General features: G+C 49.3%; 8 protein-coding genes across 8 annotated transcripts; 3 read left to right on the top strand and 5 right to left on the bottom strand.

Annotated features, from left to right (window-relative positions):
- Positions 1-1396: 1396 nt before the first annotated feature.
- On the top strand, positions 1397-8796 carry BO85DRAFT_413173 (polyketide synthase; the record flags this gene model as incomplete). Its single annotated transcript, XM_025657597.1, has 10 exons — positions 1397-1469; positions 1524-1998; positions 2056-2364; positions 2416-2540; positions 2593-2690; positions 2754-2877; positions 2935-4613; positions 4661-7549; positions 7601-7915; positions 7969-8796. 10 exons carry the CDS (start codon positions 1397-1399, stop codon positions 8794-8796), a joined length of 6915 nt encoding a protein of 2304 aa, XP_025520088.1.
- A 347-nt stretch (positions 8797-9143) lies between these two features.
- BO85DRAFT_501899 (putative MFS transporter) lies at positions 9144-10831 on the bottom strand (the record flags this gene model as incomplete). Its single annotated transcript, XM_025664182.1, has 3 exons — positions 9144-9693; positions 9781-10014; positions 10071-10831. 3 exons carry the CDS (start codon positions 10829-10831, stop codon positions 9144-9146), a joined length of 1545 nt encoding a protein of 514 aa, XP_025520087.1.
- Positions 10832-11603: 772 nt separating this feature from the next.
- BO85DRAFT_484179 (oxidoreductase,short chain dehydrogenase) lies at positions 11604-12730 on the bottom strand (the record flags this gene model as incomplete). The annotated part of the gene is made up of 4 exons (XM_025663216.1): positions 11604-12320; positions 12386-12516; positions 12585-12651; positions 12710-12730. 4 exons carry the CDS (start codon positions 12728-12730, stop codon positions 11604-11606), a joined length of 936 nt encoding a protein of 311 aa, XP_025520086.1.
- Positions 12731-13096: 366 nt separating this feature from the next.
- Positions 13097-14637, bottom strand: BO85DRAFT_413169 (cobalamin-independent methionine synthase II family protein). Its single transcript, XM_025657596.1, has 2 exons — positions 14303-14637; positions 13097-14244 (listed from the first exon to the last, which is right to left on the bottom strand). Exons 1-2 carry the CDS (start codon positions 14559-14561, stop codon positions 13277-13279), a joined length of 1227 nt encoding a protein of 408 aa, XP_025520085.1. The 5' UTR covers positions 14562-14637; the 3' UTR covers positions 13097-13276.
- Positions 14638-14881: 244 nt separating this feature from the next.
- BO85DRAFT_516702 (ceramidase) lies at positions 14882-16207 on the bottom strand (the record flags this gene model as incomplete). Its single annotated transcript, XM_025664861.1, has 7 exons — positions 14882-15198; positions 15255-15372; positions 15430-15714; positions 15782-15925; positions 15975-16035; positions 16103-16115; positions 16161-16207. 7 exons carry the CDS (start codon positions 16205-16207, stop codon positions 15015-15017), a joined length of 852 nt encoding a protein of 283 aa, XP_025520084.1. The 3' UTR covers positions 14882-15014.
- Positions 16208-17219: 1012 nt separating this feature from the next.
- On the top strand, positions 17220-18898 carry BO85DRAFT_501897 (uncharacterized protein; the record flags this gene model as incomplete). The annotated part of the gene is made up of 3 exons (XM_025664181.1): positions 17220-17997; positions 18063-18383; positions 18492-18898. 3 exons carry the CDS (start codon positions 17220-17222, stop codon positions 18896-18898), a joined length of 1506 nt encoding a protein of 501 aa, XP_025520083.1.
- Positions 18899-19502: 604 nt separating this feature from the next.
- On the top strand, positions 19503-20927 carry BO85DRAFT_127887 (uncharacterized protein). The gene is made up of 5 exons (XM_025653962.1): positions 19503-20135; positions 20191-20404; positions 20458-20595; positions 20652-20765; positions 20838-20927. Exons 1-5 carry the CDS (start codon positions 19617-19619, stop codon positions 20843-20845), a joined length of 993 nt encoding a protein of 330 aa, XP_025520082.1. The 5' UTR covers positions 19503-19616; the 3' UTR covers positions 20846-20927.
- A 3532-nt stretch (positions 20928-24459) lies between these two features.
- Positions 24460-25594, bottom strand: BO85DRAFT_363160 (NmrA-like family protein; the record flags this gene model as incomplete). The annotated part of the gene is made up of 3 exons (XM_025655650.1): positions 24460-24537; positions 24588-24950; positions 25004-25594. 3 exons carry the CDS (start codon positions 25592-25594, stop codon positions 24460-24462), a joined length of 1032 nt encoding a protein of 343 aa, XP_025520081.1.
- Between the last annotated feature and the right edge of the window lie 59 nt (positions 25595-25653).

Below are 25653 nucleotides of genomic sequence, written 5' to 3'. Positions count from 1 at the left end.
GATCTCAGCTTGGACATATCATTGTGCTTATGTCTCATAGTAGTTATTGATGGAAACAAGGGGCCGAGAGTTTGAGCCGGAAGGGGTGCAAAAATAATGGGAAAGTTGGCTGGAAAGAATGCAAATAGACGAAAAGTCAGGTGACCATTGTCTGAAGAAACAAGCCAACAAATCAACATATTCAATCCCGATATTATCAATCTCTAGTTCGCTGCCGCGATTTAGTTATGCTATCCGTGCTGACTTTATTGTCAATAAGCAGGGACCTATCAGGCACAGTAAACCTCACCAGCACAACAAAGCATCCATAATAGCGCCTTATTACTGAAAGCTTCGACTTCATGATATGTGTACAGCTCGAAAAGGGTTCTGGTGCATCTTCATTCTGTGCTATGTTCTCGGCAATGATGGGTTATTTGGTCATCGCTCACTCTGTTGGGACCACTTTGCATCTGACCATGCTCCGTACCAGCCTCACCCATGACCTTTTCCTGTGTGAGGCCTAGAAAGTTCTAAGACTATTCATATCAGCGAGCACCTGTTTTTCGCAACCTCAATGTGGGGATCCACCTCGAAATGGTAGCTACCATGTGGATCTCCACTGCCCAAAGAGACCATGCGCATGAAGAATGCAAGGAGTATTACGAGTCCAGGTAGGCATGAGCCTCATTCGCCAACATTATTCGATGAACCTGCCACTTAATCAAGGAACATTAAGCCCGTGAGTTTACACCGGAAAATGACACCTACCAGTCGGATTATGTCGCGCCTCAATATCTCATACGGTGGCAAAACTAGGAGAGCGCCCTATTCCTCTCTTGCATACGCCGCGATGTTCAGAACACAATTAACTAATTCACAGTGGTACTGTGACCATCGGGATTGCCAAGGGATAGACGTCTACGCAATTCTAATGTACTGCGAAAGGACGCTGACGGTCGAGAATCTGTACCTCTTCTGTTCCCTTGTGCAACCACTTAGTCAATAAAGTCAAGCTATGAGTTTGCTTTTACCGGTGGACTGAGTCATGTAGAGCTATCGATTTCATTGAACACATGACGTCCATCCGATCATTCAGAGAGAGGAATGTTGGCACTGAGCCGGCAAGGTGCGGAATGTGGATGATGTGCACTGAACTCAGAGTTGGACCCTCCCCAGCAAGGGACACTACTGAAGACATTAAAATAAAGCATGAGTTGTGCGCTGCACAGTACAAAGTAGTACCTGCGTGAGACGAGTGATGGCGGAGCGGGACTCACATAGAAGGATATAAGTTTCTCATCCCGGTTTCTCAGAAACTCTGACTGCTGGAGAACCAGACCGCGAAGCCTATCTCGATATCTACAACGCCCGACATAATCGTACTAATTCAGCAGGTTCTATCACAATTTTAGTTATGGGCGCCTCTACTGCAAATGGCAGCCGTGCGGGCCATGTTCCCCTTGAGCCAATTGCCATTGTAGGAATGGGTGAGTATGAATATGCACTCAGGCGCTACATTTCGTGTACTGATCAGTGCAAAGCCTGTCATCTTCCTGGTTCTATTACGTCCCCTTCCGCACTTTGGGACGCCCTGGTCAACAAGACATCCGTCCAGACACCAACTGTGCCCGAGAGTCGCTTCAACATCGATGCCTTCTACCACAGAAACCAGAACAGACCCGGTAGTTTCAATGTTCGTGGCGGTTACTTCCTTGACGGCAGTCCGCAAGACTTTGATCCTAGCTTTTTTGGCATAACGCCGATTGAGGCCATGTGGTTGGATCCGCAGCAACGGCGTATACTCGAAGTTACGCATGAATGCCTCGAAAACGCTGGCTTGAGACTAGAAGATGTTGCCGGAAAGAATATTGGGGTGTTTGTGGGATCCTTCACCTCAGATTACCAACAGATGCTCCATCGCGAACCGGACTTCCGCCACGAATATGCTGCGACAGGAACTGATCCTGGCATTCTTAGCGCGAGAGTCTGTAACATATTTGATCTATGCGGGCCGAGGTGAGTAACGACTATACTACGAGTCCAGATTGAGGGAAACCTGACAGAGAGCTCTAGCGCCGTGATAAATAGCGCATGTTCTTCGTCTATGACTGCCATCCACCAAGCATGCCTGGCTCTTCAGACAGGCGAATGCGACGGCGCAATCGCGGGAGGCGTGAATCTAATCATTGCAGTAGACCAACACATGAATACCGCTAAGATGGGGATATTATCGCCAACGTCCACCTGTCACACCTTTGATGCAGCAGCAGACGGGTATGGCCGTGCCGAAGGAGCTGGCGCCATATATCTACGTAGGCTCAGTGATGCGGTACGCGATGGTAATCCAATTCGTGCTGTTATCCGGGGCTCAGCGCTCAATACGTGAGAGTTTGCAGGACCTCAAAGCGCTGGATAAGTAACTGACCAATATAGAAACGGAAAGGTGAAGAACCAGGGGATTACCCATCCAAGTCTAGAGGGACAGGAAAGAGTCCTGCGTGCTGCTTACAAAAGGGCCGGCTTGGACCCAACAGATACACTTTATGTCGAGTGCCACGGTAAGCACGCTTAGTGAACTGCTAGACGCGAAGGCTGCTGAAAACGTCTTAGGGACTGGCACGCCAGTTGGCGATCCCATAGAAGTCAAAGCCATCTCTAACGGGATGAACGAAAGACGGAGTCGCGAGCAGCCTCTGTTGCTGGGAGCAGTAAGTCTTCTTCGCACATGTTCTGAAGTATACCGAGTGGCTAAGATCATCTATCCCAACAAGATAAAAGCCAACATTGGCCATAGTGAAGCTGCCAGTGGTATATTTGCTGTGATCAAGGCGGCTCTGATATTGGAATCTGGTGTCATCCCCGGAGTAGCGGGACTCAAGACACTCAACCCGGCTCGTTCGTACACCATTCGCTGACAGTAAGGTGGGAACAGTCAACACTAACAATCACTAGTGAAGGAGGAAGAATGGAATGTTAAAGTAAATCGGGATACGATATTGTGGCCTGAGAGCCCCCTTACCCGGCGGGTTGGGATCTCGTCCTTCGGATATGGTGGCACTAACGGCCATCTGATACTGGAGGCCGCGCAGCCCGACCATAAGCAGACGAGGGCTAAAACAGGACCTGGGATCTCAAGTCCTAGCAAGGCGTTGGTATGTCTCACAGCACACGATCGAGCTACACTAGAGAAGAATATCGAGGCGCACGCTTGTATTGTCGACAATCATCATCTTCAAGATGTGGCCTACACACTAAATTGCTGTCGAACACACTTTACCCATAGAGCGTTCACTATTGCTCTTCAAGATCAAGAAACACAGAACTTCAGCAAGCAAAGCATGGAGTTCGGAGTCGTAGATTCTCCTGGTCCGGTTGCCTTCGTCTTCACGGGGCAGGGTGCCCAGTGGGTTGGCATGGGAAGAGATGCTATGCATACTCTACCCACGTTTAACAAAGCCATCAGATCACTGGATCGGTATTTGAGAGAATTACAGCCGCTGGTAAGATGGACCATAGAGGAGGTCTTACTCGGAAACATCGACTCGGACTATGTTGCCGAGCCGAATATTGCACAGCCAGTATGTACAGCATTCCAGATCGCCATAGTTGATCAGCTAAGGAAGTGGGGAATCACTCCATCTGCTGTCGTGGGGCATTCCTCTGGGGAGATTGCTGCAGCATATGCTGCAGGTATGCTATCAGCCCGAGAAGCTTTTGTGATCTCTTTCTATCGTGGCCAGGCAGTTGCACAAAAAGGCCCTGCAGGCGCAATGCTTGCTGTTGGAGCTGGTATGGACAAGGTCGAGCCTTATATCCATGACACAGATGTTGTTATTGCATGCGAGAACTCCCCCGAGAGCGTTACTCTCAGCGGCTCGGAGAGTTCAACTGAGAAAATTAAATCCCAGCTTGAGGCCTCTAAGATTTTCGTGAAGGAACTAAAAACTGGAAAGCCCTACCACTCGCCTGCAATGAAAGTTGTTGCTCCTCTTTATGAGCAACTCCTTCTGAGAGCAAAACCGGAAGCTGGTTCGTCAGCTCCCTCAGAACAGCTTTCCCGCGTCCCAATGATATCTTCTGTTACGGGGACACGAGTTTATGAGAAAGATATGAATTCCAGGTATTGGGTAGAAAACCTCATCAATAGGGTCCGCTTTCATGCAGCCATCACCGAACTTCAGAGTATGGAAGCACTGCAGGGCTTGAGTCACTTTGTCGAGAGCGGGCCTCACTCAGCTCTGTCTGGGCCACTGAAGCAGATAATATCGGGTAATGGCCTGCAGAGCGAAATAAAATACATTCCGAGTATTATCAGAGGATCTGATTCTTGCGACGACTTGCTGCGAGTTGCCGGACGTCTGTTTCTTTCCCGGTACAATGTTCGCTTGCAGGATGTGACTTACGACTTGTGCAAGGAGCCAGGCCCACGACTGCTAGTTGACCTTCCGCCTTACCAATGGAATTATACAAAGGAGTACTGGCGAGAGACACGAATAAGCCAAGAACAGCGCCAACAATCAGAACCTCGGCATGACCTCTTGGGCAGACGAGTTGTAGGGCTTTCAAATACGATCTATGCCTGGAAGAATGTTCTACGGCTCCGAGATGTACCATGGCTGAGAGACCATCGTGTGAGTAATGCATTCAGATTCTTGCTTGTTGGCTAACTATGTGGCAGATTGGAAGCGAGGTCTTGCTGCCTGGCGCAGCGTACATTGCTGTAGCCATTGAAGCCTTATGGCAAATCAGTGATACACCGTTCAGTCCGAGCAATGGCGCATGCTTGAAGAACTTTGAATTTCAGCAAGGACTTGTAATACCAGATACCGAAGATGGAATTGAGGTAATGACCATACTGTCGCGCCAAAATAATAAGGGATCCGGTTGGTATAAAATCACTGTTGAGTCCCTCCTGAACAACCATTGGACTACTCATTGCAGCGGCCTTATAACAGCTCGCAAGACAAGACAGAACATACCTTGGCAGTCTCATCAATACATGGTCAAGACGCTGCATCAATGTACCCACTCAGATAGGTGGTACAAGACATTCGATCGAGTTGGAGTCTATTATGGACGCACGTTTCAGCGTTTAGGAGAGGTTGAATCCAATGGCCGGGATCATGCAGCAGCAAGTACCATCGAGTTGGATCAAGAGAGTGGGACTATTTCTGGCGAATCAAGATATGTCATGCATCCCGGAACCATTGATGCCTGTTTCCAGCTTGCCATTATTTCCTTCGAGAAGGGACGTTACAATGTCATGCCCTACAGCACAATACCGATGCGTGTCGAAGAGATGACCATTGCTTATCCCGAAGAGGCTGAAGGAAATGCATTTGCATGGACGGATGAGTGCCCGCGCCCTTTTTTCCGGTCGCACATACAGCTAGTCGATGCATACGGGCTCCCGTTGCTGGAATGTAAGGGAATATGGTTCAAGGAGCACGAGATGAGCTGGTCGGCTCGCTCGACAGCGGTCGTTCCGGACCAGAAGTACATGCAAAACCGGTGGCAACCTGACGTTGACCGTGCAGCTAAGTCTCTGGGGCAGTGGTCTTACAAGTCGCTCGAAGAAGCTGTCCTTGGGTTGATTGGCCTGGTTAACCACAAGCGACCAATACAAAAAGCGTTTGTCGCTGCAGGAGACGACTATAGCCTGATAGAGGCCATGGCACACCATTTTCCCGATACCGGAAAATTAACTGTTGCTGAGATGCTCGACGGGGAGGTGGAAAAGATACCACAGTTCGCTCTACCGGAGAATGTATTGATAATACAGCTCTCACCAAACATGTCCCAGTTATCTTCAAGCTTGGAGGGGGCACATGACCTTGTCATTTTCAAAGGAAAGCTGAATTCGGACATTATCCAAGAACTACAATCTATCCTGGCGCCCACCGGTAGGATGCTCATATTACAGGACGAAGATACCTCGGTAAATAGCAGCTGTCTAGACTGTCCCTCCATGATTTCCAGACCAACCTTAGAACTCTCTGTTTCAAGAACTAAGCTGGCACTCTCCGAGGAGCTACAACACGGAGGTATTCAAGAAATAGAGCCGACAGTGGTCACCTTGGTGGCCGAAGAAAGTTCGAACCAACGTCTGGTGAAGGAGTATGTGGAAGCGCTTCAGGCTCTGGAAGTGGCTGTCGATGTAGTAAATCTGCACCAGTCCAACCATGCGTTTCACCAAAATACGGTAATTCTTGACGTCGATGGTAGCATTTTGTCGAATCCCTGCGAGACACAGTTCGACTTGCTCAAGAAGCTGGTTCTCTCCGAGGAAAGTGTGCTTCTCTGGCTCACTTTGGGTGTTAATCAAGGCCGGAATTCCGAAGGCGGCCTGAGTTTAGGATTCCTGCGGGCTGCCAGATCGGAGCATCCTGGGCCTAAGATTCTATCAGTGGATGTCGATTGGGAGGAGTCACCTCATAGCATTGCACAGGCTATGCTGACAGCCCTGGGAACTGCAGCACCTCGGGGCTCTGGTCATGAAACGGAGTTCTGGCTTCACGAAGGAGCTCTCCATACCAATCGGCTGGTGCCATGGGAATGCCCCAGTATATGCCCCGAACATAGTCAGGCGGTGAAATTGTCACTGGACATGCCGCTACAGAGCGAGCTTGTGAACAGCGCGTTAATCTTCAGGGCCAATGAAGATTTTATGACAGACTCAAAGGAGGACGAGATATGTCTCCAGGTGGAGATGACTGAGTACCAGGGTTGCGCTCCTGACCAACGCACAAAGCAACCGGTCATCGTTGTCGGCCATGCAATTTCCAATAGTCGCGAAAGTACACTTCGTCAGGTAGTCACACTCGCCGCACAGAGTGGCTATCAAACCATTGTCAAGACAAAGAAAGGTTGCTATTTCGATTGTGAGGGTCTCGACCCAGCACTCCTTTGCGCCACCCTTCCAACTGTATGCAAAGTCCTTCTCTGCATGAGATGGTTAGGAAGAGCCAAAAAGGATGATCATATCCTCATTTTACATATGCCCCTCTTGTTTGCTAAGTTGGCCATCAGTCTCAGTAAGGAACTGAATGCCCGGATCACTGTCGTTGTAGCAACACAAGAAGAGAGCGAAGAACTGTATGAAGCCTCGTCGTCCGGCATTCCGATTGTTGTCGTTGAGGATATGCATGCATCTCATATGTCGCCAGTTCTCGAAGCTACCTCCGGGAAATTTTCACTCGTGATATGCAATCGGTTCTCAGTAGCTGGTCAAGAGGCATGGAGACACATATCAGCGGCCGGTCGGTTTGTCTTATGCAATGGAGATATGGAAGGGAAGCTGGATACAGGTCCTTTTACCAAGGGTGCTTCTTTCCTGCCGATGGGATACGAAAACCTCGGTACACGACAAGAGATGGCGGCTGAAATCCTACAGGATGGGTTGGAGTTTTTGAAAAAGAACAAGGACATCTGGACGTCCCATGTGCCAGTGTACAGCATTGATCAAATGCCCACGCAGTCAAATGGAAACCAGTCCAAAGCATCTCTAAGTTCAGCTGAAGAGGTACATGCGGCAGTGCGATTCAACTATGGTGAAAGTTCGGTGAAGGTATGTTGCAATTCTCATCAGCCTCGTGTTTTACAAGTCTGACAGCTGCAGATCTTACCTCCGATCCGACGGGTCAAATTCTTCCCTGATGCAGCATACCTACTTATTGGAGGGCTCGGCGGCCTTGGAAGCAGTCTGGTCCGTTGGATGACGGAACGAGGATGTCGACATTTCATTTTTGTGTCACGCTCAGGCGCAACGCAGCAAAAGGCAGCACAGACCGTTGAACTTGCCGAAAAGGCCGGCGCATCCGTACAGGTGTTCCAGGCTGATGCTGGCAATGAGTCCGATATGAGAGCCATTGTCGCCCGAGTGATGAAAGAAAGACCAATCCGCGGTGTGGTGCACGCTGCAATGGTACTACAGGTAAAGAACTTCATTATTCCCATTTCCAACAACATGATCTAATCATCCATTAGGACGGCCTACTCCAGGGCATGACAGCAGCGCAATACCAAGCTGCGGTCACCCCCAAACTCCGCATAGCACATGTCCTCCATTCGGTCCTTATCAACTCTCCACTAGACTTCTTCGTCATGACTAGTTCGATCTCGGGCATAATAGGCACACCGGGCCAGACCAACTACGGTGCCGGTAACAGCTTCCTCGACGCGTTTGCAGTATACCGCCAGTCCCTTGGTCTACCAGCCTGCTCGATAGCGCTACCGATGCTCCTCGACGTCGGCGTAGTAGCAGAAAACCAAACCGTCGAGGACTCCCTCCAGCGATTAGGCTTCTACGGAATCGACGAGATAGAGATGCTCGAGGGTCTCGAAGTCGCCATGTCCCCGAACAGTCCCAGCCATCTTATACTAGGCCTCGATCCTTCCCTGCTACACCGTTCTGCCGGTACAAATCGTCTATTCTGGCATGGCGATGCTCGTCTACGCGGTGTACAGCGGGACTTGGATCTTTTGCAGGGTTCGTTGAGAGCTTCGAAGCCGGATGGGGAAGTTATCGGTGACGGGGAGGAGCTGGATTATGAGACGTTGATGGCGCGCGTTGGAGATAGGATTGTACAGAAATGCGCGAGTATGTTGGGGAGGGAGAGTCACGAAATAAATTTCAGTAAAGGGACTGTTGCCTCGTATGGACTGGATAGTATGATTGGGTCCGAATTGCAGCAGTGGTTGTTTGGGGAGTTTGGACTGGCGTTGAGTTTTCATGCGTTTACTGCGCCGGGGATGACGTTTGAGGGTTTGGCGAGGCAGGCGGTTGAGGCGCTCGGGGTGGGTAGTGCGAAGTGATGTACAGGTTGAGGGGCTGTTTTGAAACATGAGGGATCGAAGAGGGTGAAGGGGTTTTGTTGAATATGTTATAGTATACTCTGAGACAAGAATGCCAGACTTTCGGTTATGAATGTAATTTATTTATCTTCGAAGTATCCTTGGAAATATGCTTTCCCTTCGCTAATCATAATGTCACAGTCTATAATGTCCACTTCCTGCAGATGCACAACAACCCTAAAAACCATACCACCCCAATTGAATATAGACAATGAAAACAAAAATCCAACAAACTTTTCCTAACCCAACACCCCACCCAGCAGAACAATAAACCACAAACCCCCCAAAACAACCCAAATAACAACAACCTAATCCCTCTTCAACCCCACCCTCCCCGATCTCCTTAACCCAAAGAACCCCACCGCCGTACAAACCACCATCAACCCAAACATAGTCCAAAAACTGGCCCGATATCCCTCCATCAATGCCTTCTTCTCACTCTCTCCACCCTTCTCCTTCTCCTCAGTCACAACCGTCGAAATCACCTGCAGCACCGCCATCCCCAACGCACTCCCAAATTGCGCCGAGGTATTAAACACCGCCCCGGCCAACGCCTGCGTATCATCCGGAAACACATTCGTGATAACGATCAACCCTACCGTGAAGAGCGCGTCCGCGCTAATGGGCTGCAGGAGTTGCGCGACGAAGGCATTCGCCCAGTATGTCCAGGCTGGGTTGATAACAGCCATGAGGAGTGGGGAGAAGGCGCAGAAGAAGGAGGTGATGGTTACGATCCAGTAGGCGGGGATGCGGTGTACGAAGAAGCCGATTACGAGGTTGATGAGCACGCCGACGATTAGGCTGGGGAGGATGCGGATCGAGGCGCCGAGGGCACTGAGGGATTGGATTTCTTGGAAGCTGTTTGGGGTGTTTTGTTAGTACGTGTTGATAAAAATAAAAGAGGGTGACCTGGCAAGGGGATAGGGACGGGAGGCGGGGACGTACAATAAACTGGCGAAGAGTTCCATGGAGTTGATTACTGCGTTGGAGAGGGCGACTGTCGCGCAGATGCTCGAAAAAGAGGTGTTTCTCCATAGTGCGTTGGGGATTAGGGCTGGTTTGCCGCGCTTGACTTGGAAATGGACCCAGGTGATGAAGGTGGGGAGGGCGATGGCGGCGACGCAGAGGATGATGATGCTTTCTGCGGAGCGGATGCGGGAGGGGTTTGCGCTGAGGATGCTGTGTGTGTGAATTGGTTAGATTGGGGTATAGTGTTGGTGTTTGAGGGTACCCACGCGAGCAGGTAGCAGAGCAAAGCCATAAATGCTGAAGCAAGTCCAGCCCCCACCCAGTCGATCTTGGTTCGGACATTGCGCAGGATGTGTCCATCTCGCTGGACGGGGCTCTTTGGTAACGACCACAATCCGATGACAGTGAAGAAGAGAGTGATTCCTCCGGCTATGTACCAGCCTGCGCGCCAGCCGATTGTGTCAATTAGAATTCCGCCTACTACTAGGCCCAGTGAGAAGCCCAATGGCTGGCTCAGACCAATGCAAGAGAATGCCAGGTTGCGGCCTTTACCAGGGGGTAAAAGTTGGGTAACAATGGACACCGAAGAGGCGAGGTGCATTGAGAGACCGACACCCTGGAAGGCTCGCATGATCACCAGCTCAATGCCAGTTTGCGACAGACCCTGTCCAAGCATCAGGGCGCCGCTGGCGAGAGATCCGACTAGTTCCACCCATCGTGGGCCAATTGTGTCGGCAATTGAGCCGGACAGAAGAAGTGTAGAAGCCGTGGCGAGACTGCATACCGAGGATGGCCATAGGGAGAGCGAAGGGGGCAGCTGGAGGTCTGCAGTGATGGTGGGGAGCCCGACTACAACCAAGCCATTGATCACACTGGCCGTGAGAGTGACGGCGAACAGCTGGGTGATCACGACGACTTGTTGCAGGCGCGACTTTCTGTCATCTCGAGGGGCTGGAAGTCGGACTTCTTCAGCGGAGAGACGGAGTGAGCTGATCTCACTGGTCACTGTAGTGGTAGTTGTCGACATGGCGGCAGTGTGCGAAAAAATTTGGAGATAGCGACGCCGAGAAGCATGTCATTTCTGGAACCCATTGCGGAGTCCCCGCACTGGACCCGCTTTTGACTCATTTGCCCTAACTATTCTCTATACGGAGGGCGCCCTCCACTGATTACGGCATAGAAAATGAAGCGAACTTTGGGGAATAATAGTGGACTCTATTACATGGTATGGAGGTATCACTAAGCATATGGGCTCTTCTATGGATTGTCAGCTGGGTCATATCCCGAATATGGGTGTTGACCAGTTCCTATATCAGGGTATGTCAGCAACAACAGGCAAATTACTCATGATTCTAGGGTTAGAAACAGAAAATACTGTCAAGCAAATGATCCCCCACAGATTTCTTTTGGGGCCTAGACCTACCAGTCGTAATCAACTCCAAATAAGCTATCCTAAGGTTAATATGTATAACCCCCCACCGGGATGCTCAGCGGAAGTTGCAACTACTGCCGCCTCTATTATCTGCTCCTAGAGCCTTTTTCTCAAGAAAGATGGTGCCAATTAACAATCGAGAAACTATTTCTTCGGATTATGTAGGGGCCTCAACTATGGGATTTTGTCCATCCTCTGGGTGATTTTCCCATATTGTGACGTAAATGTGGAGGCCACTGTACTAGCGATAGTATCATAATTAGTTCTAATCAATACATTAACAATGCGTACAGCACTAACCATATCCTCCCATATGGGTCAAAAGGAAGGAACAGCAGCATGACCATTATATGAGGCAATGTCAAGCTTACTCACGCCGCTGTCTGCCATACCTCGTTACCTTCCAATCCACAATCGTAGCCACAACGGGATAAATCAACAAAGCAGCCCAGCTCAGCAACCAGTCAACCAAGGAATTGTCCCGCGGACTAGGCCCACGCATATTATTCAGTAGAAACCGTGTTTGCAAATCAGTCGGGATCATGTAACATCCCTTATCAAGCCCTGCAAGAATCTGCCGAGCCACATCTTCGACCGTCAACCCTCCGATTTTGTCGGCAGTGCCATCGATCTCTTTACATATCTGCGGCTTCCGTGCTTGTTGTACGTTGATCCTCTCCGTCATGAATATCTTGGGAAAGCTGCAGTGAACCTGTATAGATCCAGCAGGAGAATACATGAGACTCTCCTGCCTCAAACTATCGGCCAAGGAGCGGACAGCCGCCTTCGATGGTGAATATGCGGCGTACCCCGGGACTGCAACTATTGCCGCCGTTGACCCAGTGAAGACCAGATGGCGTGGTTGCTGAACTTCGGTGTGCTCATTTCCCAGTTTCAGCTCCGTGGCCCAAATCTTCATGACGGCCTGAGAAATGAACGCCGCTGTGAGATAATTCCTCTCCATGCAGCTCTGAATCGATGTGGCGGAAATGTCCACAAAGTGGCCTACTTCCTCGCCGGCGCCGCCTGCGATGCAGAAGAGGGCAGTTATGCGTTTGCCGAATCCGTCGATGAATCCGGATACCTGGTCAGAGATATACTGGTCAAAAAAGGTTCTTTTTTTGATTCTGAGTTACGATTGGCACAGACCTCATCGCTATTAGTCAAGTCCAAACGCTGGATACCGAGAACTTGGTCTTCGTGTACGCGCACAGCGTCCATATCCACCTTGAGTTTGTCCAGATCATTCTCAGAGCGTGCGATTGCTGTCACATGAGCTCCTGGTAGTCAATTGCTCGTCAGTGCCTGCCGTACGCATGCCATAGCCTGGGATTCTTCTTCAACATACCTCTTTTTACGAGCGACAAGGAGAGTTCCCTCCCGAGACCCTTGGAGCCACCTGCCACAAGGACATACTGATTTATGTTCAGTAATCCACCGGAAGCTGGAATTCAAAGAAAGTGACGCGCTTACCTTTCCTTCCACGTCAAACATCGTGTTTTGGTCTGGCTACCGCACGGGCGTGGAGCTTGAATCCTAGTGAGGCAATGCGTCAAACAAGGGTCTTGTTTTGGTTGGTGACGAAGAATAGTAAGTCCCAGCATTAAATTCTGAGCGATGAGAATTAAACGTGGCCAAAACTAGTTTGGATACGTGCTGTGGTCGATGCCATTTGGGGGTGCTAGCGGTGAACATAATACATGTCATATTTTTGCTTTTGCGTTGTTTTTACGACGTTGAATCCTGGGGAATAATGATGCGGTATCAGGCGTGCTCGCTTTGCAATGATTATAAGTCTCGACCAAGTTTGTTCATCTCTACTAGTGGAGTTGTGTCATGTCACTACACATACACATGCTTCTCAGCCTAATTTCATCAAATTGCGCCTACTGATGCACCCCTCACCACTCCCATATGTACATCATCTTGCCACGTGCTAATATGACACGTCTGTTAAATACATAACTCATTTCACATCATCACATTTCCATCTCTGTTAAGAGGCCGGAAAGCACCGCCCCAGTCACTGCTCCAAGAAGCTCAAGGTTGTCCCCAGATCTCATCAGCGATCTGCCTGGTCAGACCCAGCTTCTTCTTCTCGTCTTCCAGGCTCAGAGGGTATCCGCTCTCGTGGGTACTGAAACCGCATTGAGGGCTGACGCAGATCCGCTTGAGGGCCTCCTCGCGAGTCTCACCACTACCAGCACTAACGAAGTCGGCGGCCTTGTAGATCCGCTCCTTCATCGCCTCCTTGTCCTCCAGCTCGCGAAGCTTGGTGCTAATGACACCGACAACAACGTTCTTGTTCTTGGGCAAGAACTTGAGAGGCTCAAAGCCACCTGCACGCTCGGTGTCATACTCAAGGTAGAATGTGTTGACATTCAGGTTCTCGAACAGCTTCTTGGCGATGATGTCATAAGATCCCTCCGCAAAGTGTCTGCCTCCGATGAAGTTACCGCGGCAAAGGTGAATACCGGTGTGCATGTCAGCAGGGATCTTGCTGACTGAGTCGTTGTACAGCTTGATGTAGGCGTCAAGCAGATCTTCGACCGTGCCGATGTTGTCCTTGTCTTCTTCCCAGCCCTGGCGGAAGGCCTTGGAGCAGAAGTAGGCCATACCCGGGTCATCGAACTGGACGTTTCTCAGTCCAGCCTTGTACAAGGCGTCGAGCTCGGCCTGGTACACCTTTGCGACGTCCTGGAAGTACTCCTCGTCGTTGGCGTAGGCCTCGGGAGTGTAAGCCTTACCCTGCTTGTAGCGCATGTGGAACCAGGCGGGAGTGATCATGGTCAGCTTGATGGTGTGCCATTCACTCTCAGGCAGAGCCTGCTGAACCAGCTTCAGTTCGTGCAGGTTCGACACCGACTTCTCAGGGTTCCAGGAAAGCTTGGTTCCAGCGATGACCGAGTCACCGGGCATGACCTTGCGGTCCTTTTCAATCAGACTGACCACATCGGGATGGTAGAGTCTGAACATGGACGCTTCGGCATCCTGAAGACGGATGGTGCCTGACATATTTATCAGTTATATGATCGACGGCTACAGAATCAGAACGATGAACCATACCCTCGAACTCATCCCACATCTGTCCCCAGAAACGGGTCCGGTTGAATTCGCCAGAAGTGACAGCCTTATAGCCCAGATCCCGCTGGAGCTTGACAACATCACGAACAGTCTCCTCCTCCACGGCCTGCAGACCAGCCTCCTGCTCCGAGATACCGGTATCGCGGATCTTCTCACGCACCGCAAGCAGGTTGTCGGGACGCAGCAAGGAACCCATATGTTCGGCCCGGAAGGGCGGGGCACTGTGTAGCTGGTTGGCCATTGCGTCTAAGCTTGTTCTTCCAAATCTGTCCAGAATTTCTCTGGATAAGAGGATTGAGGTTTCTGGCAGGCAAGAGTTCGAAGCTTTTGAGACTGGAAGGCGGGGTGCATCGGCAAGGGCAATTGCCGGTGGGGTGCATTGCGGGGGTCCGATCACTTACAACTGACTCAATGCCGTATTGCCGATTGGCTGGGTGGGACGTGTGTGACTAAGTTTGGCTTCTTCATTGGCTGAAGATTATTCCGGTACAAGCTTATCTCCTATTTCGGATTCATCAATCATTGCTATGACTGTACAGAATGCTCGTGGTTCACGGATTTCATCATAGCTTAAGTGGTTGAAGAATGTGAGCTTAAAGCTTGGCTTCGCAGCATATCTGATGCTTAGTTCTACCCCGACCAACATCCGTCCCCATCCGTCTCCCGCCTCAAATCTACTTGGAGTGTTCTCGCCTCAGTCTGTCTTGAGATCCGGCGTGACACCCAGGGCTGAACCTTTACCCGCAAAAATAGAACGAGAAGCCCACGGCGCAGGCCAGGCGAATGATTCCTCAATAGCTCCGACATCTTCACCCGACACTAGATGATCAATCACCGCGATGAATATGTAAGCGCCAACTCCGGTGCAGATATGCCACCTGTTTCATACCAATTGTTAGCTCGGACCTTTGAAAGAGAGCGTGAATCTGCATACCACCCATGTAGTTCCAGCAGAAAAGCCCACGGTAGGCCAATAGTCGCCCGCCAGCTCCTCAGCCATCCGCATATCCACCCATCAACTAACCAGACGAGGAATCCCAGCTCAAATATGGCTTTGGCAGTCAGTGTACTGAATCCATGAAAATGATAGATAGATGCGTTGGTCTTACCAGCTCCAAATCTTACCATACCCCAGATCTGCCGTCGAGCGAGAGAATCCTTTGGCGTACGAGTGGTGATCAACTGCATTGTCCGGACTCCAATGATCGTCACGCTGACCACGAACGTGACGGAATGTAAGATGAGCTCATCTGTCAGTGCATGGTGTATTATGAGTCCTATAAGAGCTGCACCCAGCAGAAACGCTAGGATAATCGAGGTTCTGCGACTGGTGTTCACTGTCATGACGCGGTGGAGAACCGGGGTTGTGGCGAGATGCATGGATACATCGTCCACTGTTCCAAATGGATTTAGTGAACAACACTACGTGGCCTAGCAATGGAAGGTAGTGGATGAACTGACTCATCTGAGTATGGTACTTGAGGTTCATGTGAAAAGCTGCAGAAGCGATACCAACGCCCATCAAACCCCAGTAGGGAAGGGCGCGGAAGACATCCTTATTCGATTGTCGACAAAGATGGTTAATTCCGTATATTGCGTAGAATACTGCGTCATTTATTAGTTGGGTTTGTACAAGCGGCAGGTCGCGACATACTGTACACAAGATTGGTTAGGGTATTGATAAACTCGGCGACGTATCTGGTCACCACGTAGTCCTATGTGATGTTCTTGTTAGGACGGATTGACGCGGCAGTATTGTTTTCTCATGAATAAACTAATTACCTCCTCGCAAAAGCTTTTCACGGTTAGCTTGGATTTGCTTCGTAGCCTTCAAACTAACTTAGCATGTGAAGTAGATGACCCCCAAAAGGGACTTTCCGAGGCCATAGTAAGGAACCTTTGGCAAGTATATTGAATAGGAAATGGCACATATCGGGAAGACTTGATTTATACGTAATTTTCCATCAGTTCCCATGGGTTAGGCACCAGCAAATTGGCTTATGTCTTCTGCAAGCTGTCATCTAAGACCCTTGTTCGAAGGATTATGGACCCGCAGTAGGAGCCGGATAGCGCTTTGGTGAGTCGGGCCACCCGCTATCCAGCCCCAGCCTCGTTGCTATTTAACCCAGTTATTGTGGCTTTGTCTAAATCGTAGCTCGACAAGAATACTTGGATTCTTGTTTGTACTCGTGATTTAATGATTGATTGAGTTCTGTTTCATCGATACACCTCGCTTCTGAGATAAACAGTGGCTTTACTGTAAGTAGAAAATCGATAAAATAGCTAGCGACCCGGTCTTACGTGAGCTAAGTAGTCCAATCAAAGGCTGCTCCAATGTCCCAACAAAGCGTAGATATGCAATGCAGCAGTTAATAGTGATCTTGGATCTTTCAGAGGGGTGAGCGGCTTTAAGTCGACAGGGGTTAAATCAATGGATATCCCGGTTTCCTTCGCTTTGAATGTCAACCATTCTTGCCATTTCAACAGGAAATTTCAGATATCCACATGATTCAAACTAAATGTGCTTGGATAGATGTCTCACAATTATGTTTCAAAAGCCCATTTCTGGTAGTAAAAGGAATAAATAGGTGGTGCATTCCTTTACGTATGAATTTTGGGGTAATGTGGAAGCTACCTATATTCCCCAGGGACAACGAGACTGAGTATAAGTGATACTAGATCCAACTATCATAGTGTGATGGAAGCCATCACGCTACCAGAGAGCGTATATAATAACATCTGATTCTTGCATTCTCTCCCATGAAGAAGGTTTTACTTCAAGTGTGCGCAAGTTACAATTCTCTATATGTAAGGCTTCTGTTGATCTACCCTTAGAATTATCCCAGCGCGACATCAGCAAGGTCAGAAAGCACTTCAGCACCACCGCCAACTCAGAACAATGAAGCTTCTTCCCAGCGAGATAATCAGCCTCATCGTCAATTATCTGCGCGAACATACCTCTACGGACAAACTTCTTCCAAAACTTGTTCCTGGAGCCAGTTATTACGATGTGCCACAGGCTTGGCGTTCACAAAACCTAGCCCGATACTCAATTGTTTCTCGTCAATGGCAAGGGATTATGGAGCCAATAATCTGGAAGAGAATCTTCATTAGAGGGCACTTTTGCGTGTTGAAACTTTCCAGGTTCACTACAGGCAATGACATGCGACGTGCCAGGGTAAATTATGTTCGACATATCGTCTGGCGACCATATATTGTCTTACCAAAGGGGACTGATTATATGTATCGGGCAAACACCAATGAGTATCTATATGAATGGTATGATCAAGAGTACCACAAAGCGCTCGGCTTCTTGTTTCTGGTGTTGCACACTTGGGGAGAGCAGCATCCGGGGCTCGAACTGGTATTCTGCGACAACAATCCATATTGTGGGACCTTCAATCCCAGATATTCAGAGTACACATCATCATTACGGGATATTCTGTTCAAGCACCGAAAATCACTTCCAACCTGCTTGAAAGCAAAGCACCTGGAACCCTTACCTAGTCCAGTATGCGTCACGTCGATTGCAGTAAAGGGGACTTGGTTAAATGCTGTCTTATTATCATCATTTGGATTGATTTTTGAACGTCTCCCCAAAGTGAAGCATGTATTACTGCAAGATTTTATATGGATGCCTCCTTCTGTAGGTGATATTCGTCGCTTATTAAGACAAGGTATGCTCTTATTTCCCTTCATGGCCTTCAAGAGATACGGGCTAACCGGCTTCCTTTTAATCTAGAAATGATCGACTTCATTCGTTGTGTACCAAGCTCCGTGGAGAGCCTTGAGCTTTCCGTTATGACGAAGCGAGAATGGACTCATTTCATACACGAAGACGAATTAAATGGCCTTCGACTGACCTATGTGGGTCTTAATGAGATGGATTATCTGTCCACCCGACTTCACAACCTGAGTATGCGGCTACAGTCACTCACATTGAGTCACATGCGAATCAGCAAGGCTCTTTTTTGGCCATCGGCGGAAAACAGCACCAATGCTCCCTACTGGCCGAGACTCGAACGGCTTCGAGTGCTCAATGTGCCTCCATACAACGAAGATGGTAAGTGTCGCTGCGCTTGATCTCGACTTCCAGATTGTCTTTCTACGCATATAATGCCTTATGAAGAGCGTATATTCCAATCATCTTTTGTGACTAACACAAAGACAGGGTCCCCATTACTTGGCCTTGATCCTCCACTAACCCCTGAAGCTGCACGTCGGGAGTCGCTGGTAAACCCTCCGCCAAAGGACAGGTTTTCTGACCGGCGGGAATACATCAAAAGTGCCGACCTTGGTATTCTCTATCGGGCCATGGGCACAGCAGCGCAGCGAATGCCGCGACTACAAATCATGGGGCTCTCACTTCTTAATTATCGTACAGGAGAAGAAAGTAATGAGACTTTAGAGTTCAGTCGGGATAAGAGCGCCAGGATTGCCCATCTGAGGATCAATACGCAGTGGGGATATCGGCCTGGGATGGAGGTGATCTCCGCCTGGGGCTTGGAGGGAGCAGTGGCTGAGGAGTTTTATCATACTATGGATGTTGTCTTGCCGTGGTATGTAGAGGCACAGTAGGATCAGTGTGTCAAAACCCACATTTTAGTTTCTCAGGAAAGAGGATCTTTGACGTGGGGAAGTATCTAAGTGGAATGAAGCTGTCATATCATGTTGGAATGATGGTTGCGTATCTCGAATGTCACTTTCATTTTGAGAATAAACATACGACTTATCTTATCATTGGAAGGATAACCTCTTTGACTGCAATGAATTTAAGTTCGCTTAGCTCCCAACGGTCTGGAGAAACTTATATTATTTTCCTGCATAATTCAAGGATAAGGTTACCTGTTAGAGCCGCTTTCACGCCTGCCGTAATTTCCAGGCATTATCATAGGCTTCCCATATTCCTCCCATCAGTGATCCGCGTGACAGTCGTTCTGCACTCGACTTTTCACAAACACTTTTCTTTGGTGTGACCCGCAGCATGCAGACATCACTGCAGGGCCAAGCCAAGCGGGCGCCTCGTATTCTTCTGGCTAGCTAGCTGACAACGCATACGAATCCTCCAATCAAGATACTTGTTTTTGTCCCCTCGTCCTGCACCAGCATTAGCTCTGCCCACTATGAAACAGTATCAGCCCCATCAGCTTGACCTCTGCAGAGCCTCGCGCGGGGTACAAATCTCCCACAAGAACGGGATCTTCCATCATGACTGCTTCACTCGCCATTATTCTTCCCTTAGCATCACACATCAACTATTACAGAATACCAAACCAACCCTTCCTCAATAAGCCAAATGGTCAAGCCACAAGATGACACTCCACACCCGCCTGAGAAACCATCACCGGTGAAGGTAAAGGCCAAGCCGGCCACAACCACCAAGGCCAAGAAAACACCATCTTCGAAACCTACAAAGCCGAAGCCAGTACAGGCAAAGTCCAATGGCGTGGCAGCAGCGAAGCCAAAACCTGCCGTGGTAGAGCCTAAGCGGAACCTATGGGAAGAGGCGTGGAGGTCCGTCGATGTGGGCGACGCGAATAGGAAGCGTCTGACTCAAAAGTGGCAAGATAGGAACGTCAATCGGATAGGAAAATTGCCCAAGGAGTACGTAGAGGGTGTTATGAACCTGACTAAAAGCAAACTACGCATTCATCAGGAGCGATGGCCGTCAAAAACGAAGGGGAACGCATATGATCGTGCAAGTTCTATCTTGAAATCGGTCATGACCGTTCAGGCGTTGGGCGATGTGGTCGTTAAATCTGATCCGACAGGCTATGCGTCTATCGCATGGGCGGTGGTTTCCTTTGGTCTGACGGTTTGTGGTCATTGACTTATTTTTTACAGGATGGACATATGGTTGACTTTCGCAGCTTATCCAAAACAACCAGGAACGGATGCAGCGCATCTGGGAAGCCTCCGAATACCTTGCCGTACTTCTGGCTCGATATTCTCGCATCGAGGCTCTTTACCACCGAGTCCAGGTGTCCAATGCGGCCGAATTAGGGGATGCCATTGTCAATGTGTACATATGTATACTACAGTATTCCGCAAAAGTGAAGCAGTCGGTTACATCGAAAAGATTAGGTATCAAGGATGTACCTGCCTCGATTGTTGTCAATACTGACTATATTGGTTAGACCGAATTATCCAGAGTTTCAAATCGCTTACTCAGGAACCGTTGAAGGACTTGCAGAACGCCATTCAGGGAAGCGACGAGATGGTGGAAAAGTGGTTTCGGCAAATAATGGCTGAGCAGCAGCAATCCATGTTCGAAAGTAAGTCGATTGCTGATTTCTCATGGGAGTTGCTCTTTGTGCTGACATGTTAATAGCCCAAGAGGAGGAGATGAAGCAAGTCAAGAAGATCCAGACTATACTAGGGGACGTTAACAAGAGTACATCTCTGATCATGAAGGGGATTGTGAAGATTGATAAGACGCTTTCAGGTACGTCACGGTGTCTGATTTCTGGTGACAAGAACCATAAGCTGAGATCTTGGAGCGGAAATTCAAACACAGCTACTTGAATGGCTATTCCCCAGCGATCTAGCTGCGGCCAGCGATGGCAAGCATAGAAAGCTAAGGTCTGCCATTGTATCCAGCGATGCTACTGAGGTAGCAGGGAGGTGGTTGCTTGAGCGTCGGGAATATACAAGCTGGGTGGATAATCCACAATCCTTACTTTGGCTGCATGGTGAATGTATGGAACCTCAAAAAGCCAGAAATAATATCGCATACACTAACAGGATAAATAGCTGGATGTGGAAAGTCGTCGTTATGGTATGCGAAAACGCCAGCCCAGTGCCCTCTGATTACTTCTAAGCCCGCTAATTCTCTACAGTTCGACCATCATCAATCAACTCGAAACGTTGTTCAAGAAAGACAAAAACAGGGTACTATTGCGGTGGTACTTTCGTTTTGATGAGACGGACACTACATGCATCGACTTGTTGTTGCGTTTTGTGTTACGACAGCTGGGAAGTAGCCTTGGGGGCTTCCCAGAAGAGATATCTAGTGCCTTAGTCGAGGACCGGAAGTTCGCACGTTATCCAGACACCAAGACACTCATCGAGTACCTGCACAGCATCTTGTCAGTGCTTGAGCTACAGAAGGACGTCTTCATAGTCCTAGATGGCCTCGACGAGGTTCCAAAAGAATCACAAGATCGAGAACGTCACAAACTTCTCGAACTCATTAAACGATTGGCTCAGTCGGGACTTTCGAACCTACACATTCTCCTGGTCAGCAAGAATGAAGAAGATATACGAGATTGCCTTCGCGGACATCTGAAAGACATACTTGTGGAAACTGACGTAGCGGAAGGGCTCGAAATTGATATTCGCAATTACATTGACACGACAATGCAGCACGGTGATGGCATCAGCGATCTCCCTGTTTCCCTAAAGTCACGTATTCGGACACGACTTACTGAAGGAGCTAAAAAGTACAGTCACACTAGTCCACCACAATGACTATCCATGCTATGGCTAACAAATCATAGGAACTTTCTCTGGGCTACATCGTTGGTTCAGGAAATACGCGAGTGTCGAAAGGACCCTAAGAAAATTGAGGCAAAACTGAACGAAGTTCCGATCAGCATGGTAGCCATTTATGAGAAGCATTTGAGCTCTGTGAACGCAATTGATGGGAAGTTCTTAAGATCAATGTTCATATGGCTTCTGAGACAACTACGGCCGCTTACTCAAGAGGAAATTGCCTCTGCAGTTGGCCTTCATGATGCTGATGCAGTTTACGAGATCTGTACAGGCCGGTGGGTGACCCAGTCTACGCAAACCTTAACTATTAATCGCAAGAGCAAGAAGTGCGACAGAGTTCTTCGGTTCGCCCATCTCTCTGCGAAAGAGTATCTGGAGACACAGGTTCGCCTAGGTCAGCACAGCCTTATATCGCAGTTCCTTTGTTCCGAGGAACAGGCTCATTTTGAAATTACCCAACGCTGTCTTGATGTCCTTTTGCAATCACTGAAAGCTGGGGACACAGCCAGTGAGAACAGATTCGAACTGACCCTCAGAAGTTATGCTGCCGAGTACTGGTTTCAACATTACCAGTTATTCGAGAAAGCTGACGGTATGGCCAATGAGCGTGCCTTGCTTCAAGGGAGGATCCGTGGGCTATTCCGGTCTGAACAATTCGATAATTGGCTGGACTGGCTTGAGCCTGGAGATCAATCTATGACCGGCAAGGATGGGGCCCAAGCCGAGAGTCGAAGACAAAGGCGTGGCTCTCGGATACACTACGCACTTAAGCTCAATCTCGGGCCGGTCGTCGAGGAATTGATTCAAACTGATCCTAAGGGCTTGAACACACGCAATGCTGACGGGGAGACAATACTACAAGTGGCAGTTTATCGTGGCTATAAGCAGATCGTCGCGGACTTATTGAAGCATGTCAACGTGAACGCCGAGAAAGGTCCCCATGGAACCGCACTATATGTGGCTTCCGCTCAAGGACATCATTCGATAACTGAGATGCTACTCAATTCCAAAGCGAAAGTAACCGGAACTGAAGATGGAACGTTAGGCAATCCTCTCCATGTAGCAGCATACTATGGAAATAATTCTATTGTCAGCCTGCTGCTTGCAGGTGGGCCAAAGGCGGGGAACTATTCCGGGGGAATCGCAGTCGACCATATAGCAGGATTCTTTGGAACCGCCCTAGTGGCAGCGTCAGCAGCTGGTCAAGAGTCAACAGTGCAAATGCTGCTTGAGCATGGTGCCAGTCCCAATAAGGTTGTTGGTAGACTCGGAACAGCGCTCCAGGCTGCGTGGAACGCAAGACCTGTCTCCAAAAGTATTATTGCAGCTCTCAAAGCCGGCGGAGCAAAGGACAAACACCAAATTCAGAAGGCCTGGACTACAGCATACAGAAGAATGGAGAAGACTGACAGTTCTATTGTGGCGGCCTATAGGAAGTTGTTCCTGCCACAGAAGTCCATCACAAAGGAGCTTTCGCAGCGCCAGAAGCTGCTAGCTACCGCATTGGACAAATGGAGACGGCTTCCCTGTCTCTGGAATCTGGAGAATTGCCAGGCCAATCTGGCTGCAGATTACCAATTTTCTGTTCCATTTGTTGAACAACTGGAAGACATCAAGAGATACATAAGCGGAATTCGTATGGACAAACATGAACTAGAAAGTGAAGACTTCCTGTACAAGGCGTTGTTCTGGGCTGGGCTCAATTACATCATTGAGGTAGGTGAACATTCCTATTTCTGCTTCAATTATCTACTAACTCATAGCAGAATATAGGAACATTGATATTGGGATGTATGAGAGATCTTCTGGAGGAGTCGCAATCGCCACAGAAGTCCTCCGTCAATGAGTCTCCTCAGATACCTCAAGCTTTCCTCGTTGGCCTGCCAAAGAATGCAACCAAAGGGCTGACTTCTTCAGATCTCAGTGATCTTGTTGCCATGGACCTTGATGTGCAGCGCGGAAGCTATGACGATGAGAAACTACCCGAATCGAAATCAGGACCACAACGTGCTGGTCTAAGGCCTGGATATTTGGCGACAGTTGATCTGCTGTCCCATGTCAAGGATCTGATTCGGTTCGGCAGCAAGTGTACGCAGTATCACGGACTTATTAACGATGGCCGCGAAATACCGTATCACACCAGAGCCAAGGTGGAAGACCTCACGTTTGAAGTTTACTCCGCTGTGATGCGTCTTGCCACGATTAAGAAATGGGACCATGATTCTATCGTGCTTCAACGTACAGTCAAGCATCTGAGCACAATCCGCATTCCACGTATCAGCGATATTCACTCTGCTTGCTGGAAGGACCTGACATTGGCTGGGATGTCCAGAGAGACCAGGCTCGGGGGCGATGCATTGGCAGAGGTTGCTAAGCAACTCCAAGGTACTGTTCATGCCAATGTGCAGTCAAGCCTATCGGGCCAGCTTGATTCAATCCGCGCTGGCTTGGTCAATGACGTGCAAGTGAGCCTCTCTGCACTTATCAAAGAGGAAATACGGAATGCAGTGGCGCAGTCTCTGTCTACTCAGGTGCAAGAGTCAACTAGACGTCCACAGTCTGGTAGGGCCGCTCATGTCATATTGGCCGAACCTCGGTCGTGATACAGAAGTTCTTGGACAGCCACAAGTATACATCAGAACCTATCAACTATTCAAGACAGCCGACCAATCCTCCTTTTTTATCCACTCCTCCAAACTGGTCATTGGACACTCAATCCCGCCCTGTAGAGATCAGCTGTGGATTAAATATCATATCCTCTCAACACACTCACATTGCGTATGTCTTCCGCAGTCAGCAGTTCCTTATCACCGCCATCATACCCCGGATCTGTCGAATAAGTAAACATATCACCTACCTCACGCCCAAACTCCGGATCCGGAGTCTTCTCCATCAGCTCCTCAAGAGTAATTTGCCGATAACTTGCCGGGACCGAATTGACCCTCCCCCAAATCCTCATATACTCCGCCCAGCTACAATACGACCCACAAGCCATATAGCTCTTCCCAGGGGGCATCTTCGACACCGCATAAACAAAGTTCCCCAAATCAGCATTCACATCCAAATGCGGAACCTTCGCATCAGGCGCAGTCGTAAAAGTCATCTCAAACGACACCTTCTCTTCCTCCGTCGTCTTCTAAACACAGCAAATCAGCCACACAACCCCCAACCAAAAACGTCAAAACTCACCTTTCTAAAATAAGCCCCGGGAACCAACCTATAACTCGTCATAAAAAACCCCGTCTGCACACACGACATCTTCCCGGCCAACATCGGGTACCTCTCCCTCACATAATTCGGAAACACCTCCGCCTTCGCATCAAAATGGTACAACTCCCCAAACCGTCCCCCACTACACACCGCCGCATGACTCAACGTCGACACCACAAACCCATTCTCATCCAACGAGTCCACCGTCGCGGCTGCCGCATCAGCAATATTCTTCCCCTGCTGCACCTCCACCTCGTACGCGTACCGTCGACATGAGATACCCTGCTCCGCTGCCTGTTTTCGGCAGTCTTCGCGGAAGAATGGTTCCCAGTAATTGGTTACACTGAAGATGAGGTTCGCGCCGCGGAAGGTCGGGGTGAGTGTGCTGGGGTCGTTGAGATCGGCAGGGAGGATGGTGATGCCTTGCGCTGAGAGGGATTGGGCGATCGGGGAGGTTGGGTTCCGCGTTAGCCCGATTATGTGGTAGGTTGGGTCGTGGAGGAACCGCGTGGCGATGGAGTGCCCTTGGTTGCCGGTTATGCCGACTATGACGAGGGTTTTGGTGGGCATTGTTGTTGTGGTGGTGGGTGGAGTGTTGGAGGGGGAGTTGGGGTTGGGGTTATGGTGAT

The sequence above is a fragment of the Aspergillus piperis genome (assembly GCF_003184755.1).
Source record: "Aspergillus piperis CBS 112811 unplaced genomic scaffold BO85scaffold_2, whole genome shotgun sequence".
Classification (NCBI taxonomy): Eukaryota; Fungi; Ascomycota; class Eurotiomycetes; order Eurotiales; family Aspergillaceae; genus Aspergillus; species Aspergillus piperis.
Note: the sequence above shows the minus strand (reverse complement) of the source record. Positions and strands in the feature narration are given on the sequence as shown.

Coding starts and splice junctions, on each gene's coding strand:
- BO85DRAFT_413169 (XM_025657596.1), bottom strand. CDS start 14,561: ATGGCCAACCAGCTACACAGTGCCCCGCCCTTCCGGGCCGAACATATG. Junction 14,245..14,302: donor GATGTGGGATGAGTTCGAGG/GTATGGTTCATC, acceptor TAAATATGTCAG/GCACCATCCGTCTTCAGGAT.
- BO85DRAFT_127887 (XM_025653962.1), top strand. CDS start 19,617: ATGGTCAAGCCACAAGATGACACTCCACACCCGCCTGAGAAACCATCA. Junction 20,136..20,190: donor TGGTTTCCTTTGGTCTGACG/GTTTGTGGTCAT, acceptor TGACTTTCGCAG/CTTATCCAAAACAACCAGGA. Junction 20,596..20,651: donor GCAGCAATCCATGTTCGAAA/GTAAGTCGATTG, acceptor ACATGTTAATAG/CCCAAGAGGAGGAGATGAAG.